The sequence below is a fragment of the Pseudonaja textilis genome, chromosome 7 (genome assembly GCF_049901715.1).
Source record: "Pseudonaja textilis isolate UNSWEBS1 chromosome 7, rPseTex1.2, whole genome shotgun sequence".
NCBI lineage: Eukaryota > Metazoa > Chordata > Lepidosauria > Squamata > Elapidae > Pseudonaja > Pseudonaja textilis.
Window position 1 is genome coordinate 14,356,795 of NC_141996.1, and position 20,154 is coordinate 14,376,948.

Consider the following 20,154-nt stretch of genomic DNA (forward strand, 5'->3'; position numbering starts at 1 on the left):
TTTTAATGGCTTAGCCATCACCCACCACAAGGCATAAATACCAGGCTCAAATTAGCCTACTTCAGATGTGAAAAGGGAAGAAAATGGAGAGGACAACCTGAAGCAAGATGAATGGGCTCAGTAATGAGTGCACCATTGGAAGACCTGAAAGACCAGATTAAGGACAGATAATCGAGGAGAAAATTTTATCTATGTGGTCGCTAGGAGTCAAAAATGACTTGTTGGCACCTACTCAGTCAGGGGATGTTACTGGATAATTGATCCATGTTACCAGAAGTATACATAGACCAATGACGGCTAACCTTTCCATCCTCACGTGCCGAAGGTGTTGTGCGTGCACCCATAGTGCACTGCACATGTACCCCCCCACCCCCTGTGTATGCATGCACACCCCACATGCACCGCATGCCTCTGCGCATGTGTGCGCAACCCCTGCATGCACCGTGCACCTCTGTGCATACACGCATGTCTCACCCCCATGCCCCGCCCCCTGCGCATGCGTAGCAGATACCCGACAATCAGCTGGCTGGTGGGAGGCGTGTGCGCATGCGCAGTGCACCTGATCTGGGATGAGGGCTTGCGTGCCAGCAGAAATGGCTCTGCATGCTACTTCTGGCACACATGCCATAGGTTCGCCATCACGGACATAGACTATAATTTATTTGGTTAGAATTAGAAACCAATTTTATTTCTCATTTTATATGTATCTTTTGCATTAGTATTTCCTGTTTCTGCTTTCTAAACTCTGGAATAAGGAAAAGTGATACATTCCTTTCACATCCCACTTGCTGAGAAATGTATTAAATAACTTATTTGAACCAATGATATTTTAAACATATTAATCTTTCCCCCACTCTGTTCACAATTGCTGTAATTTTGTTTAATAACGATTTAAGCTTACAGCCACTTTCTTGCATTATTAGCTCATATTTTAACTCTATTGAGTTGTTACTTTTAACAATTCATCTATAAAGCAGGTTTTATCTCATTGCACATACTATGATTTGTGAATGTTGTAACTGAATTGCAGTTTAAATATACATAGTATGGAAATACATTAATCAGGAGTTTTAAATCAGGTTACTTGAAATTGCTTTTCTAATGTTATGCATTCCCTAGCTTGGTAATTACATTCACACTTAATTAACTTTTGAAATTAAATATTTGTCTCATGGGTTAGCTGGGACTCATTTATCTCTTGGAGAAGCTATCTATATCTTTTAACGTGTCTTCAGAACAAATTATAGACAGAAGACTAATTTTCAAAATCAACCATTTGAGATTTGCTGCATTTGAAAATGATGCTACCGCAACAGGCAAAGTGGAAAAAGAACGAAGTGAGGGGTTTGTCAGGTATCACACTGTTAGACTGTGCATGTGTGAGAATTGGCTTTTGCACCAATTCACAAATTCTGTGGATTTATAAACATGTAAACATACAGTTTGCAGTCCTGAATTTCTTTTTTTTTTTTTTTTGCCCTTTTAATATTTTGGAAGAGGTAAACAGGAAATTGGAGAGTCTTAAACTCTGCAAACATAAATATTAGTCCAGTTAAAATCCTTTAAAACAGGGGTCCCCAACCTCTGAGCCCCCACCCAGTAGTGGGCCATGAGGGGTTTGCAACTGGGCATTGGAAACAGCTGGCGAGCACGCATACACACACGCACACCCATCCTCAGTTGCATGAGCAGCGCGTGGTGGGTGCATGCGTGCTCCTTGTGTGAGTGGCAGAGACACTTGTGCACGGCACTTGTACAAATGGAGCTGCACATGTATGCTTGCCGGCCACTTGCACAAACCATCCTCTCCCTCCCCACACGCCAGTCCACAAAGCCAGAAAAGTTGGGAACTCTTGCTTTAAAATCCCTACAAAATCCCAGAAATGCAAATAAGGACTTAAAATTTTCATTCTGCCTGTTCTTGACATCCCAGCCTCACTGGCTATGTGTTCCCCTGAAGTCCACAGACTGAAAATCCTAGTAGGATCCCGAGGATGACAAAATATGTTAAAATAGCATCAGGATGTGTGTGTGCGTGTTTTCAAAGCAGTGTTGACTGCTGGCACAAATCCTTACAGTTTTCTTGGCAAGATTTTTCAGAAGAGGTTTACCATTGCTTCTGTCAACTCTGAAGCGAACCTGTCTGAAGCCATCTTGTGCTGCCTCATAGTTGCCACAACCTCTGAGAGTGGGAAGGGAAGGGGACTAGATAGGCTGGCTAATAGTCAAAACAAAAAGTTTTCTTGTGGGAACCAAGGTCATCTCAACAGGTGAAAGTTGAAGGAGGAGAGGAATGACCAAGCACCCTGCCAGCTAGTTTCATTGGACAGTGTGACCGGGGATATCTGGGGAGGGAAATATTTGCTCTTTTAATTAGGGAAAAACCACGGGAACTTTTAGAGTTGGCTTTCACTGGCTGTGCTGATATGATGTATCCAATAAATGTGTTCTTTCTAACCTGCCTCAAAGTTCTGAATTTTATGGATGCGTTATTTGGAACGCTGACAGTTTCCTTCCTGGGGCTGAGAAGGATTGACTCAAGGTATCCCATTTGTTTTTCATGCCTAAGGCCTTGTTTCTAGCCTACAGGTCATCCTTCAAATCATACTAGGAAACAGTCAAGTGGGAGGGGATGGGTGATAAGGAGTGGTGAGAAGATTAACAGTAATAGTAGTGTACATTACTGTACACTATATAAATAGTTGAACAGTGTTGAGGGAATTATTTGTTTAGCAGAGTGATGGCTTTCGGGAAAAAACTGTTCTTGTGTCTAGTTGTTCTGGTGTGAGATGGATGGATGGATGGATGGATGGATGGATGGATAGATGGATAGACAGAATCACAGATAGAAAGATAGATATCGATAGATGATGGGTAGGTAGGTAAATAGGTAGGTAGGTAGGTAGGTAGGTAGGTAGGTAGGTAGATAGATAGATAGATAGATAGATAGATAGATAGATAGATAGATAGATAGATAGATGATACATAGATGATAGATGTATGTATGTATGGATGGATGTATGTATGGATGTATGTATGGATGGATGGATGGATATATGATAGATAGATAGATAGATAGATAGATAGATAGATAGATAGATAGATAGACAGACAGACAGACAGACAGATATCCTGAGCTCTCTGTCCATATATTAAAGTCTTACCTCTCAATTTTAAATTTGTCTAGAAAATCTATCTTCCTGTCCTTGTTTAATTTTGTGTCCCAAAATAGGGAAGAAAAACAAAGCATTGCTCATTTCAATACAGGTAAACAATTCATTTTAAGTGACCATTCAAAGTTACAACAGCAGTGAACCAAGTGACTTATGACCGTTTGTACACTTATGGCTCTTGCAGCATCTCCATGGCCACATGATCAAAATTCAGACTCAAAATTAACAACCATGGCAAGGAAGATCTTAAAATGGGACAAAGTTCACTGAACCAATGTCTCATTTAGCAACAGAAATTTTGGGCTTCATTGCGGTCATAAGTCAAGGGCTATCATCTATCTATCATCTATCTATCTTCATGCAGAAATTGAATGATTAGTCCCAGACAATTTGAGTTCAGGGGGCAAAAAAAATGGCCAGATTGTACCAGACAGAGAAAGTATTGCTGTTTTCGGCTTTAAAAATCATTAAAAGAAAGCCTGCTTTCCAGAGGGTCTGACCAGTTCAGCAGGGTCTGACCAGTTCTGGAGAACTGGTAGTGGAAATTTTGAGTAGTTTTGAGAACCAGCAAATACCACCTCTGACTGGCCTCACCCCCATCTATTCTCTGCCTCCCAAGTCCCATCTGATTGGCTGGGTCTTCTTTTGTTGCCCTGCACAGGAGAACGGAGCTGGAAAGCAGGTTAGTGTTCTGACCCAAGCCTTGTTCAAATCAAATAAATACAAAGTATATATAAAAGAATCCTTTTTAATGCGTCTCTGTGAATTCTGTTCATTCACAGCAAAGAGTCATTAAAACTAATTGTCCCAGACAAAAGCAAGCCCTTTCAAGATTGTGAAAGGCTGCCAAGAATACAAGATTAATTGCAGGGAAATATCCAAAACCAAAAGACTCCGAAAACAAAACCAGAATAGACAGGACTTCCACAAGAACTTGGAGTTGAAAGAACTTCCTTGCTTCCTGCCAAGAACCCAACCCCTGAGGGCTGGCTTTTATCCCTTATGGGTGGGGCCAACACCTTGCAGCCTTATTCCCGAGTTGCCCGTGCTGCTGCAGCTGCTCTTTCCTTCGAACAGCCCTGTGCGCACGCACACTGGGCACAGGCTCCTTGGGGTCCTCTGCATCACTGTTGCCAGACTCCACAAGCTCCAAAGGCAGCACCCCACTCTCTGATAGTCTTGGCCCCATCCCTGCATCACACGCAGGGCCCTCATCTGAGTCCTCGCTCTCATAGACCTCAGCCGTCTGCACCTGCTGCCGGTGAACCACAACAGTTAGTGGGGTGGGGAGGGAGTGGGATTTTGCAGTAACCTTCCCCTGCCACACCCACCAAGACATTCCCACTAAGCCACTCCATGTTCACCAAGCCACGGCCACAGAACCAGTAGTAAAAAAATTTGAATCCCACCACTGCTGTTTTCCTTAGGATTAATCTACAAAACGGACTGCTCAGCTTTCAAACTAGCAAATCAGACTCATTTATTTGCTTACTTGTAGACTGAGGCATGGGCCTCAGAAGACAGTTTGGGTAATCGTAAAACATATAACACTTCAGAAACAAGCTAATCCAGACATTTTAAGAAAGCAGCATGCTTGTTATTTTAAACAGAGGCCAGCAATTCCAAACAGTACTAAAAAGAAGCCAGAATTTTGATAAATACACTATAAAACATTTCAAGAGACAGTCAACAACTTCATATTAAAGTGGACAATCCATAGTAACGATGTTTAAAATCTGCTTGGTTTTTGTAATATCTCAGCTTTCAGGTTTTAATGGAAAGGACTATCTATAACCAAAAAGCCGTTAGAAAGAAAGAATCTCCATTTCCACCCCACTCCAGGGGAAGGATACTGTAAAATCTCCATTCCCTCCCCACCCCACTAACCTGCTTTCCAGCTCTGTTCTCCTGTGCAGGGCAACCAAAAAAGACCCAGCCAATTAGCTGGGACTCCAATAAGCTGGAACTCGGGAGGCAGCAAATAGATGGGGGCAGGGCCAACCACAGGTGGTATTTACCAGTTCTCCAAAATACTCAAAATGTCTGCTACCAGTTCTCCAGAACCTGTCAGAACTGACTGAATACCAGCTCTGCTTCTGTGTGACCATTATTCAGATGAAGGTTGCTACTATAAAAATCTGCTTGATCATCCCAAAGTTGAAGAAGCTTCTTGGATGAGAAGCTAAGCATCAGAAAAAACAGAAAGTCCACTTGCCTCTTGAAAAAGCACTTTTGGGACAACCATGACCTAGATGACTGAAAATCTCCACAGATACCTGCTTGATTTTCTTCTCTTTTCAAAACAAAACGTATCTAGTACTTCAAACCCTCCTTGTAGGATCCAATTCTCCGTTTCCTGACTATCCTTATCACTTTTATTTCCCACTGGTCAGAATCCTTCTTAAAGTTTGGGGCCCACAACTGGATACAATATCCACAGTATTCTGCAGAAGAGAATAGCCATGTCTACATTAGATCTTAGTGTTTGGGTAACTCTGATGAGAACAAACAATATTTATTTTTATTTATTTATTTGTTTGTCAAGATAACAAGTATCAGTATGAACATAAACAAGAACAAAGAAAGTACATACAGATAAATGGGGACAGTAAGACAGGCATGGTAGTCACGCTGGTGCGCTTATGCACACCCCCTTTAAGGACCTCTTAAGAATGGGGTGAGGTCCACTATAGACAGTTTGAGGTTGAAGCTGTGAGGGGTTGAGGCTGTAACAACAGAATTGGGTAGGGCATTCCAGGTATTGACCATTATGTTATATTACTCAGAGCTTCGAATCGGGCATGGAACCAATTGGCATGTGGTACAGAAATATAGTCTGTATCTGTCTTGTTTTCCCAACCAGCAGCTAAGCTGTGCGATCTGCACCAAATGAATTTACAAACCACCTTCAAAAGAAAAGCTCTACATTACTGTTTGTTCTTGTTTTTCCCTCTGTATGAGAACAATATAGGCATTGCCAAAGCAAGTATTAATCTTTTTAGACAAAATGATGGTTCTAACTGTGATCCGGATAGCAAAAGGCAGCAATTTAAAGATGTATATAGTCTCCTGTTCAGCAGCTATCAAGCTGGTTTTATTCACGATTCTAGTTTCTCTTGGAGAATCACCAGGGGTGGGATTCAGCCAGTTTGGATCCATTCACGTGAACCGGTAGTTCTGGTGATTAGTTGGCCACGCCCACCTGCCCCTGCCCTCGGCTGTCCCATATTTCTGTGTTTTGCAGCCCAGCTGATTCACGCAGCCCAGCGGATTGCTTACCTCAGCTGTTCTACTCACTGGGCTGCATCAGAAGGCAAGTTTTAGGTGCACTCATCGAACCGATTGTTACACCAGTTGAATCCCACCACTGAGAACCATATACCTTCCTATAATATTGCGGACATTTAGGACTATAAATTCAAGGCCTCAAGGGGAGAAAGAAGAGAATGGATGGGAAAGTCCACTTTATAATCACAGCTGCCCTAGGGCTGCCTTGAAATAGATCTTTTCTCTAAACATTGTTTCTGGGTTTAGGTAAAGCCAGAAATTGGCAGGGACTAACTTTTGGGGGAGAGTGATCTATGGGACTTTTTAAATTTTAATTTCAGTTGTTAAACTTGCTCACTGGGAAAATTACACAATGCCTTTGTTGGCAGGCTTCAGCAGTTTCGACAGAGCCCATAAAAAAGAAGTTCAGAAATAACGGTCTGCCCACAAATTGATCAAGCCTTGAGATATATAAATAGCACGTCAAGAATGATGCCTCTGATATGGAAAAGGTAGAAAGGTAGTCCTCAACTTATGACCACAATTGAGCCCAAAATCTCTGTTGCTATGTGAAACGTTTGCTAAGCGAGTTTTACCCCATTTAAGTGAATCACTGCAGTTGGTAAATTAGTAACAAGATGGTTAAGTAAATCTGGTTTCCCCACTGACTTTGATAATCAGAAGGTCATAAAAAGTGAACACATGGACACTGCAACCGTCATAAATATGAGTCAGTTGCCAAGCATCTGAAATTTGATTAGGTAACTGTGGGGATGCTGCAATGTTATAAGTCTGAAAGATGGCCGTATGTCAGTGACGTTGTAACTTTGAGGACTACCTGGACTAGATTTTATTTTCTGAGAACTTATTTCTTCTGCAGTCAAAACAAGATCATCCATGGACGAGGAAGTGTCAGTATATGCAGGGGTAGGCTTCTGGGGATTTGCAGGGGTCTGGGACAGCCCCTAGCTAGGATTCTGTGCAGTTCGGAGAACTCCCAAATCCCACTCCTGGCTGGCCCCGCCCACCCCTCCCCGGAGTCCCCACATGGCCTGTTTTGAATGCAGGTAAGTGCAGGGTGCGCGTGGAGGCTCAGGGAGGGTGAAAAATGGGCCTCCCAGAAGTTCAGGGAGGCCGGAAATGGGCCTGTTTCTGGCTTCCAGAGAGCCTCCGGAGCCCCGGGAGGCCATTTTCATCCTCCCGGAGGCTGGAGGAAAGGCTCTGGAGCACGGGGAGGGTAAAGAGCAGAGGTGATATTCAGCAGGTTCTGAACAGTTCTGGAGAAGTGATAGCAGAAATTTTGAGTAGTTCGGACAACCGGCAAATACCACCTCTGACTGGACATTTTACAGTATCCTTCCCCTGCCACGCCCACCAAGCCACACCCACAGAACCGGTAGTAAATAAATTTGAATCCCACCACTGGTAAAGAGCTCACACCCGCCCCGCCCCCCGCTATGGTGCAGGAGGCCGACTAGGCCACGCCTACCACGACCACACCCTTTGCTAAAATTTTTGAAGCCCACCCCTGAGTCTATGCCCAGACAACCTGCAGCATTGGTTTAAATATGTAAAAAGAACTTGGAAGGGAAAATATTCCAAAGTCTAATGAAAACGGAGCATGCTTAATAGGCTTAGTAGACTTAATCTGTTTGAAGAAGGGATGAGAACCAATGGAGGAGAATGAATTTTATTTTATTTTTTTGCAAAATGACTGGCCAGCACTTGAACAGAAGCCCTCTAACAGAACAGGAAAGCAGAGTATGAATCCGAAAAATAAGCACCTGCATTCATTGTAGATTCAGTTTGTTTATCACAACAATCATTCTGATGTATAAAACTTCTTCTTTTAAATTGGAAATGCAATGACTTTTAATTTAATTGGAATTAAATTTGATTTATAAAATTGATTAAACACTTTCCCCAGCTAAGCCTACTCACCCACCCACATAAACCTTGGGTTTATAATGCATAGACCGAATATATTATTGAGACCTGAGTTTTTCATAAGTTAAGTGCGTGCAAATACAGAATATAAAAAATTTAAGTGCCAACAGAAGAGGCGGATCAATGTGCCATCTTTCCCTTTTGCATGTCAGTTTTCACTGACTGTAATATATAATGGGGCATCCAAATACATGTTACAGGATCAGGGGCATCTTAAGTAGGGCAAGTGGAAAAAAAAGATAACACATAGATAACGATGTCATCACCCAAATATTGTGCATGATACACTTGCATTCCATGCCAGGATTGGGAACTGCCCAGAGTTGGTGATGGGTGGCCTTATAAATGTAATAAATTAAATAAATAAATAAAATTATGCAAGTACATGATTACAGTTTTTGCATGATATCATCCCAATCTATGATGCATGCCTCTGGGTGGGATTTTTATGCAAAGCAAATGGTACTGCAGCACGTACAGATAGACCTCAACTTACAACCACAACGGAGCCCCAAATTTCTGTTGTTCAGCGAAACATTTGTTAAGTGAGTTTTTTTTACCCCACTTTGCGACTTGAAGCCCACCCCTGAGTCTATGCCCAGACTATGCTTGCCACAGTTGTTAGCCGTAGAAATAGCACTTAGACTTATATACCGCTTTACAGTGCTTTTACAGCCCTCTCTAAGCAGTTTACAGAGTCAGCATATTGCCCCCAACAATCTGGGTCCTCATTTTACCCACCTCAGAAGGATGGAAGGCTGAGTCAACCTTGAGCCTGGTGAGATTTGAACTGCCAAATTGCAGGCAGACCGCAAGCAGCAGAAGTAGCCTGCAGTACCGCCCTCTAACCACTGTGCCACCATGGCTCTTAACTGTGAAGTGAAACACTGCAGCTGTTCAGTAAGTAACACAGTTGCCAAGTGAATCTGGCTTCCCCATTGACTTTGCCTACCAGATCACAAAAGGGGATCATGTGATCCCAGGACACTGTAACTGTCATAAATATGAGACAGTTGCCAAGGGTCTGAATTCTGATCAGATGAACTACGGGGATATTGCAACAGTCGTAAGTGTGGAAAATGGTCATAAGTCACTTTTTTCAGGGCTGTTTGTAACTTTGAATGGCCATTCAATGAACTGTTGTAAGTTGAGGATTACCTGTATCCCACAAGATTCAAGAAAATCACTAGAACTAAGAGTTAGAGACAACAGAATGGGTCATCAAGCAAGGCCTAAACAGTTCTTCTAGACCAGGGGTGTCAAACTCGCGTCATAGCATCATCACATGACATATTGGGACTTTTTTCCCCTTCATTAAACGGGGTGTGGGCAGGGCCAGCGTGTGATGCATCCGGCCTGCGAGCCACGAGTTTGACAGTCCTGTTCTAGACCAGGGTCTCCAACCTCTTCAACTTTAAGACTTCTGGACTTCAACTCCCAGTTGAAATCCACAAGTCTTAAAGTTGCTAAGGTTGGAGACCCCTGTTCTAGACTAAGCATCCTGATCCAGTTAAGTTCAGGATGCTTCAGTTCAGAGGACATTTGTGAGGATCTCACTTCATGAATCAAATGTTTTCAAGTGCCTACCTCCAAGTACCATGCCAGCTTGACAACACTTCCTCAAGCGACACGCAGGGCAGTTTTTCCGACGAATCTTATCCACTATGCAGTCATTCCGCCCTGCACATAGATAATTATGTTGACCTGCAGGGAAAGAAAGAAAAAAAAAACCACACACAATGCAATGAAGTTATCTGAAGCACAGCTTTAAGAGATGCTCATTAAGAATTGCAGTATCATCCACACCATTTCTGACAGGTGGCAGTCCAGTCTTTTCTTGAAAGCTTCCAGTGATGGAGCTCCCACAACTTCTGAAGGCAAGCTGTTCCATTGGTTCCATTGCTGTCATTGTCAGAAAATTTCTCCTTATTTCCAGGTTGAATCTCTCCTTGTTCAGTTTCCATCCATTATTCCTTGTCTGGCCTTCAGGTGATTTAGAAAATAGCTTGACCCCCTCCGCTCTGTGGCAGCCCCTCAAATATTGGGAAACTGTTATCATGTTTCCCCTGGTCCTTCTCTTCACTAGACTAGCCATGCCCAGTTCCTGCAACCGTTCATCATATGTTTTAGCCTCCAGTCCCCTAATCATCTTCTCTGCTCTCTTTTTTATAATGTGGTGACCGATACTGGATGCAGTATTCTAGGTGTGATCATACTAAGGCTTTATGTAGTGGTATTATTACCTCAGGTAAAGGTAGAGGTGTCCCTGCAGGCTTTACTATGCTAATCATTCCCAACTTTGGGGGGGGGGGGGCATCTCCATATCTGTAAGCCATTAAGCCAGCACTGCCCAAAGTCAATTCCGTGGTCATGTGGCCAGCCATGACATTACACTGCAGCACAGAATGCACAGTGAAATATGGAAGGTGGTGGCCTTCTGACTGAAGTGGTACCTATTTATCTACTCGCATTTTTACATGCTTTTGAAATATTAGGTGGGCAGGATCTGAGGCAAGTGATGGGAACTCACTCTATCACATAGTGCTAGGACTCGAACTGTCAGACCATAGACTTCTCCTGCATATATTAAGCCAGTGCTGTAATATATATCCTTGACTATGTGGTTTTTTTCCTTGGGTATTGGGACCAAGTTGGTTGGAGTTTACATCTGGATGAATGTACTATAGATTTGAAATCCTGACTGCTGATTAGATTTACTGGTTGTTTTTAACACTGTTGTTTACTTGTGGGCTGACTTTATGCTGCCCCGAGTGACAATTGCTCCAGCTGGGCCAAGAAAAGACAAATGTCAGCAATCTAGTTCTGCTATTATGCCATCAAAGCAACCAGCATGAAATGAAAATAGAAAAGGGAAAAGATAAGCAACTTTATCCGCTGCTTCTCAAAAGTTCACCATTTTTAATACAGTATGGTGGTTCAGTCAAAGTACTCTCCCCTAATTCAGCCTAGTTTCCAGGCAGAATAAAAGGACACTAGTTCTAATCAGGGTAGAGGCAGAGACATTTTCACTATACTTTAAAGGTAAAGGTTCCCCTCGCACATACGTTCTAGTCGTTTCCAGCTCTAGGGGGCGGTGCTCATCTCTGTTACAAAGCTGAAGAGCCATCGCTGTCCGAAGACGTCTCCATGGTCATGTAACCAGCATGACTAAATGCCAAAGGTGCACGGAATGCTGTTACCTTCCCACCAAAGTGGTCCCTATTTTTCTACTTGCATTTTTAATGTGCTTTCAAACTACTGGGTTGGCAGAAGCTGGGACAAATAATGGGAGCTCACTCTGTTACGTGGCGCTAGGGATTCAAACTGCCAAACCGCTGACCTTTCTGGTCAACAAGCTCAGCGTCTTAGCCACTGAGCCACCGCATCAATCTGCACAGCAGATTGTAATTAAGAGAAAAGCAAAAATGGCCATTTTAAAATACTGTCTGAAATCAGAATAACTCAAATTTCATTTTCATCCTTTTAGAACCTTTTGCAGGTGTAAAAGATGAACAGCCTATAAAATGGCCTTCAGCCAGAATGAACGACCGTAATGCTTTGAAAATCGCACAGCATATTTTATTCTGGCAAGATAACAAGTATTAAGCTCATCTGTTATTTAATCTCTCTTTGACTATTCCTTCCTTCTTAGCGTTAATTAAATGTAACCTGGAAATAACTTCATTATCTACTGTGGATACTTCTCTGCTTTAGTGGGAAGTTTAATGGAAGAAATACTTGAATACTTAGAGGCTAAGTGCATGGCCTCTTAGCAGTCACATTTTGCTGTTTTTTCCCCCTTGCTTTGGGTCATAGGAACAAACCAATCTGTTCCTGCTTAACATGACTCAACAGATGGAAGACCTAGCATCTTATGGATTTTAACAATGCAATGGTCACCGTGACATTACAAGTGAATTATTATGATCAGTCAGTTGTTATTGGTGAACTGTTTGGTCATAGACATGAACTACAAAACATATATTTTGTAACAGATTCTATGCTCAAAAAAAAAATGCCCAAGCACACATTTTGTACCTTTCAATACAGTGCCTTATCAGAGGCAGGAAAAGACAGTTTTCACCTTTGAGTTGTCAATACTTTAAAGCAGTGGTTCCCAAACTTTTTCAGTCCACCACCCCCTTGGTGCTACAAACTCATCCTCAATGCCCCGCACACAGGGTTGGGATTCAAATTTATGTGGGTGTGGCCTAATTTGAGGGTGTGGCTTGCTGGTCATGTGACTGGGTAGGTGTGGCTTGCTGGTCATGTTACTGGATGGGTGTGGTTTGGTGGTCATGTGACTGGGTGGGCATGGCCAGGTGACTGGCAAACCAAATACAAACGGTCCCCCCGTAAACGGCCGGTTGTTTAGCAAGTGTTCTAATTTATGACTGGCCTTCCCCAGAGCTACTTGACCTGTTTTTGGAGTTTTGACAGGCATGCACACACACACACACACACACACTCCCTTCCAACCCTGCTGGAGCAGGTCATTGGACTAGAATCGACAAAGCATCTCTGATTAGATTCTAGTAGTGAACAGAATCTAATCAGACATGCTTTGCTGATTCTTGTTGATTTTTATTTTTATTTCTTTATTTTATGTTGCTGAATTGCACTGACATATGTGTCCCTTCTTACACACAACCCAGAAGCTTTTGTGATTCTTTGCAGCAAAAATTACCGACCTCTGGCTTTGCTCTACTTTTCAAATGTGCTGCCACTGCCGCGTTCTAGGTGCTGGCCCCACAGGTCCACCCCATTGAGCCCGCTGCATCGGAGGGACCTGCCCAAGCAAGTCCGAGCGGAGCAGTACACCAAGTCAATGGGGTGAGCTTAAGAGAGGGAGAGAGAGAGAGAGAGAGAAAAGAAAGAGAGAGAGAAAGAGAGAGAGAAGGAAGAAAAGAAAGAGAAAAGGGAAAGGAAAAAAAGGGACAGACAAAAAAAAGGTGGAGATGGAAGGAAGGGACAGAAAGAAAAAGAAATAAAGAAGGAGAGAGGGAGGGAGGAAGGGAGGAGAAAGATAATGAGATATCTATTCTAGTCCAATCACCTGCTCCAGCAGGGTTAGAAGGGAGTGTGTACATGTGTGTTCTCCTTTTAATTTACCAGTACATTTTGGTTTTGCCTTCTTCAGAATTGGCACTGTAATACATTGGGGAAAAATAATATTTTAGGGTGGAGATCTGGTCCAATGGATCCTGTTTAAAGCCACAACAAAATGTTACAGATTCCTGATAGTCTTGACCATGTTTCGTCCACAAAACCTTTCATAGAAGCCAACTAGGTTTCAATGTGCTGGCAAAGATGTTTCAATGTGGAAAAGGGCCTCAGTCTAAACTAGGCCTCATTTCAATCTGATGCTTCAGGTCTCTCTCTCTCTCTCTCTCTCTCTCTCTCTCTCTCCCTCCCTCCCTCCCAGACTGGCTTTGCTCTACTTTCCCGATGTGCCTGCGAGGCCGGCACTTCGAACATGGATAGATGGATGGATGGATAGATAGAGAGATAGGTAGGTAGATAGGTAGATAGGTAGGTAGGTAGATAGATAGATCTATATTGGTAGATAGGTAGGTAGGTAGGTAGGTAGGTAGACAGACAGAAAGAAGACAGGCAAGTAGGTAGGCAGGAAGGCAGACAGACAGACCTTTTGGATGGATGGACGGATGGATGGATGGATGGATGGATGGATGGATGGATGGATGGATGGACGGACGAACAGATGAACAGACAGAATGCGACAGCGGCAGCACTTTGGGAAAGCGGTGGTGGCAGCTTTTCCCAACATGCTGCCGCATTCAAGGTGCCGGCTCCGGTGTGGTACAACAGTCAATGGGCCTACAGGGCCGGCGCCTCAAATGCCCTCCTGCTGCCTCTTAGCGCCCCTCTGCCAGCCCCCTTGGGGATACTAAGAGGTGGCAGGGGGGTGGTGTGTCGAAGGCATGTAATGTGCCACCGCTACCACATTCAAGGTGCCAGCTCTGGAGCAGTGCAACAGCCGATGCCTCGAACGCCCCCTTACCGCCTCTTAGCACCCTTCTGCCGGCCCCCTTGGGGATGCTAAGAGGCGGCCGGGGGGCATTTGAGGCACTGGCTCTGGAGCAGTGCAACAATCAATGGGTGAGCCTGCAGGGCCGGCACCTCGAACACCCCCCTGCTGCCTCTTAGCGTCCCCCCTGCTGGCGCCCTTGCCTCTTAGCGCCCCCCTAAGGCATCCCACCGCTCTCCAGGGGGTGGTTCTGCCCACTTTGGGAACCGCTGTTTTAAAGCCTTACTATGGAATTAGGAAATCTTGGTTCAAATTTCCATTCACAGTGAAGGACATTTAGGACTTTTCAACAGTGGGTTGAGCCATCAGGCTTGACAGAATAACAGAGCTGGAAGGGACCTTGGAGGCCTTCTATTCCAACCCCTTGCTCAAGCAGGAGACCAAGCAGAAATAAAGCCTACCTTCCAGTGGTGGGATTCAACATTTTGTACTACCAGTTCTGTGGGCGTGGGTTGGTGGGCGTGGCTTGGTAGGCATGGCAGGGGAAGGTTACTGCAAAATCCCATTCCCTCTCCATCCCACTAACCTGCTTTCCAGCTCCGTTCTCCTGTGCAGGGCAACAAAAGAAGACCCAGCCAATCAGCTGGGACTCGGGAGGCAGAGAATAGATGGGGGCAGGGCCAGTCAGAGGTGGTATTTGCCGGTTCTCCAAACTACTCAAAATTTCTGCTACTGGTTCTCCAGAACTGGTCAGAACCAGTGGTGGTATTCGACTGGTAGCCGGTAAAAGCAATGAGCAGCACAGACTGAACCGGTTCTCTATGCCGCTTTGCTGTTGGGCCGATCCTCCTACCTGGGCTCCCATACTCACTTTTATCTGCTGAATTTGAAGCCCAGCTGCTTTGCACGGCACAGAATAGTGCCGCATGGCAGCTGCTGAAGCAACTGGGATCGTACAGGCTTGCAGAAGGCAAGTTAGAATACCTCCGCGCCTGCACAAACGCATCTGCAGCTGTGCAAAGTGCACGTTTGGTGCACGCGTGCATGCAAAGTGCGTGCACGAGTGCAAAGTGTGCCCACCAAGCTATGCACACCGAACCAGTGGCAAAAATATTTGAATCCCACCACTGGTCGGAACCTGTTGAATACCACCTCTGCTACCTTCCTAATGCAACAATCATAATAATCTCTATCATCTCCAGACAGAATGTAACTGGTTGGAGGCCCAGTTTGAAAAAAAAGATAATAATAACAAATAGTATGATTAATGAGGTTCTTTCTCAAAAAATACCTGAATTCTCTTCTCGTTATAATATCTCAAAAGCACCACCATGCAATTCTCCAAGGGCTGTTTATAGTCAACAACTAAAACCTCATATAACTTTGACCTTTGACAGCCCATGAAATTAAACTCAACCAGTTTCAACAGCCTATGACACACAAAGAAACAAATGGGTTAGTACCACCCTTCAGCTGGGCTTGTTTATAAGTAATCCTTCTCCAGCAGATTATTTATTTATCTATGTTCATTTGAAGCTTTCCTATTCAAAACGGAAAGCAAGTAAAAAAACAAACATGCATTCCGCCTCTCGTTTCCTTCACCCACCCAAATCAAGCAACAGCCTATTCCACAATATGTTGTTTTATATGCGTTGTATGTGTGCTTTGAGTCTGTGTTGACTCCTGTGTTGACTGCTAGTTCTTGCAGTTTTCTGGAATTTTCAGAAATTATTTGCCTTCCTCTTCCTATAGCGAAGAGTGAATGGCTCATCCAAGTGACTATTCCAAACCCAGTGTGTTTTGTGACGGGACTAGAAATGACTGTCTCCTGAGTCTTAAGATGTTACTAGAGTCTGCCAATGGGCTATCAAATGTTCCCCTCAGAGGAGTGTACTTGGAGGCCAATTAAAATCTGAAACATGGTAAATTCTGCCTCCTCTCTCTCTCCCTCCCTCCCTCTCTCTGTATGCAATGTTGAAACATATAGAAAACACTCAGTGTTGACAGATAAAGAAAACTAAAAGAGAAAGGATTGGACTATGACAACATTACTGCCATTTTGACATACACACCCATGGACACCACTGGTTTCCCTGCATCTCTTTTGAGATGTGAGATAATAGATAGAGATAGGTATATGGAGGAAGGGAGAGAAATAGATACAGATGACAGATAGCTGAGATAGGTAGGTAGGTAGGTAGGTGGGTGGGTGGATGGGTGGATGGATACAGATAAAACAGAAACTTTCATAAGCATAACGTGCAGTGGCAGGGTTCTAATTCATGTTTCTCAGACAAAATCATTTTGAATGAGGGAATAAATGAACATAAAAGAACTCCAAATTATCTGATATCCTATTACCTCTGATTATATTAGGTCCTGATAATAGGCACTTCTCCCTAAAGTGTGAGCATCACTTCCCATATATCAAGCACCAATTGCAATCTTGTCCTCAATTCCATCAAGAATCTCTTTATTCAACTCATTTTTCTCCATCAACAGTTGTATGAAGGAAATAATATCTTTATAATATCTTTTGCTGGGAAGGAAGGAAGGAAGGAAGGAAGGAAGGAAGGAAGGAAGGAAGGAAGGAAGGAAGGAAGGAAGGAAGGAAGGAAATACATTCTGAACATACAAAGCATCAATCACATATAAAAATAGGTTATTTTCTCATAATGAAATCCTTTCTACACAAATACAGAGACCTTTTATTTTTATGGTCTTCAAACACCCGAAGCTGTTTTAGAGCAGAAAACCAGTTTGCTGGAGCTATAGCAGTAAATATTACAGTTGTTTCATATACTGCATAATCATGTTAGCTATACCTCTCACTGTTGAATTTAATAAGCTTGCCAAACAAAGGCTTCTTGGCCAACTCATAACAATTGAAAGCCCACATTTCACATAAAATCTATTAAACAAGCTGTCATTAAGGAAATGCAATTATTGGATACTTGATCCGCATTGTGGTGGTAGAAGCGGGTTTGAATTCAACACCGCGTATCTAAACCTCTATTTTATAACTGCCCTGAAGCTTATTCTTTTGGAAATGAGACATCCATTTGATGATCTCATTTCAATTTAGCATGTAGCGAATCAAAGAAAGCCTATTCTTTTCCCTTTAAGCCTACTGTAGCTTACCCACCATATCACAACCTCCATGATTTAAGAGGCTTGTGTAAACATAGCATGATTTCAGGGAGAGTACTATTCACACATTAGTGTTTAGCATGCAACTCCATGAAGCACATATACTAGTTGTTCCAAGGTCTTCTACCCAAAATTGGGGCCTTTCAGATGCTGAACCATCATCGAATCAACAGTGAAGGATAAATCTATTGCTAACTACCATAATAATGTTCTGTTTGTAAACTTTGCACTAGCATCTGGTTTACCTATTGTGGAAGCAATTGAATCCAGTGTGGTTTTATTCCATTGACCCAGAGGTGGTATTCAGCAGGTTCTGACCAGTTCTGGAGAACTGGTAGCGGAAATTTTGAGTAGTTCGGAGAACTGGCAAATACCACCTCTGACTGGCCCCATCCCCATCTATTCTCTGCTTCCCGAGTCCCAGCTGATCAGCTGGGTCTTCTTTTGTTGCCCTGCACTGGAGAATGGAGCTGGAAAGCAGGTTAGTGGGGTGGGGAGGAAATGGGATTTTGCAGTAACCTTCCCCCAGGAATGGGCAGGGAGTGGAGATTTTGCAGTATCCTTCCCCTGCCATGCCCACCAAGGCACGTCATGCCCACCAAACTACACCCACAGAACGGGTAGTAAAATAGTTTGAATCTCATCCCTGCATTGACCGAAACATTTAATTAAGATTCAAGTTGATTTTACTTAAACTTAAATTGACCCACTTGATTAAGACTCTGTTTTTTTTCACTGATACTTTAATTCTAAACATTCGGTCATTTGTTACTGTTTACTTTGGTCCGAACAGATGTTTTATGGGACAACTTGAATGGATTTTGGTGAAACTTATAGTCATCATCGCAGGCTAAATATCTGTGTTTACTGACTGTTGAAGTTAGGAAATGTTACCATTTGTTTGACCTTTGCATGAAAATTCCTGTTTGTCTCTGAAGAATAAAATATATAACTATTAGAGAGAAAAATATATTAGATGCTCGCTTAACTCCAAATTTGGAGAATTATACTGAATTGGTACAGGGTCATTTATTATTAGCCATATATTTAACAGGTTTTTTTTGGCCAAAATCTAAGGGTCTTTGATAAGTACTTTTTCTGATTTACAATCTTTTTCTTTATAGCGAGAAAATAGTCTAAGTGCCAATAAAAGAAATCAAGAGGACAAGTTCATTTCGTAATATATTCTGTACTGTAACTAGGTAATTTATTCAGTGTGTAAATGGAGGAAGATTAGACTGATTAGGTTAAATAAACCGTCAATCTGTTGCCCAATTTATGTGTCAACCATTACAAACCATCATTTCAGACTCTGTTTTAGTGCTTTATATATTCCTGTAACAAGTGATTAAACCATCATTTGGGCTTCTCCAGAAAGATGCTCTACAGAGCCAGCTGAGTGAAAAAAAGGAGCATGTTAATTATACAATTTTATTTTATGAATTTATGGGCCATTTCGGCCAATCAATTCTAAGAGATATATGAGAGCAACAGTCAAAAAGTTAATATATCATATAATTCCCCCAAAACGGTATACGTTTTTACCATGAATCACAACTGAAATAGTGAAGCTAGTTATGGAATTGAGTGTCTGTCTGATAACGTGTCTGATATCTGTTCTGATAACCTACATGTAATATGCAGACAAACACTGGGTATCTAAACGCTGAAAAACCTGTATTTTATAACTGCCCTGATTCAATTTTTTTTACTACCGGTTCTGTGGGCGTGGCTTGGTGGGCGTGGCACGGGAAGGACACTGTAAAATCTCCAATTGGAGGTGGTATTTGCTGGTTCTCTGAACTACTCAAAATTTCTGCTAACGGTTCTCCAGAACTGGTCAGAACCTGCTGAGTACCACCTCTGCCTGAAGCTTATTCTTTTGGAAATAATACATTCATTTGATGATCCCATTTCAATCTAGTGAATCAAAGAAAACTATTCTTTTCCCTCTAAGCCAGAGGTGTCAAACTCAAGGCCCGTGGGCCACATCTGGCCAGTGGTGGGATTCAAATAATTTAACAACTGGTTCTCTGCCTTAATGATTTCTCCCAACAACCAGTTCACCAAACTGCTCAGAAAGTTAACAACTGGTTCGCCCAAAGTGGAACGAACTGGCTGAATCCCACCACTGCATCCAGCCCATGAGGTGCTTAAATCTGGCCTGTGAGGCCAGCCTGGAGATACCAAAGGGGCTGGCCTGTGGTGCCTCTGGCAACCCCCACATGCCCCGTTTTTGACCTGGATGGCCTCCTGCAGCACTTGCTGGACAAAATGGGGCACAATGAGGCCACATGCAGGCTGCTGCACCCCGTTTTCAGTCTAGATGGCTCCTGCAGCACTTTGCCACCTCATTTTGGCCAGCAAAGTACTTCAGGAGGCATTTGTCCTGTCTCCCCCAGGGCTGACCAGCAGGGAACTTCGGCAAGATGCAGCAATGCTGATCCAGCCCTCGAAGAAATCTAGTTTGACACCCCTGCTATAGGACTTTTGGACTCATTATGGGAAGGCTGAGTTTTCTGGAAAAGGCTCTATTTAATAAACTTTATTAAATTTTACAGTTAAAATACACAAACACACACACACAAATTGGGAAAGGAAAGAAAAACAAAAAAAGAAAAAAAGGGG

General features: G+C 43.0%; 1 protein-coding gene across 2 annotated transcripts in view; it reads right to left on the reverse strand.

Moving 5' to 3' along the window:
* Positions 1-20,154, reverse strand: part of PGR (progesterone receptor) — a 94,164-nt gene that overhangs the window by 44,580 nt on the left and 29,430 nt on the right. For both annotated transcript variants that reach the window (XM_026706905.2, XM_087937085.1), the window contains exon 3: positions 9,975-10,091. In XM_026706905.2, the coding sequence (XP_026562690.1) occupies positions 9,975-10,091 (117 nt within the window). The remainder of the gene's footprint in view (positions 1-9,974; positions 10,092-20,154) is intronic.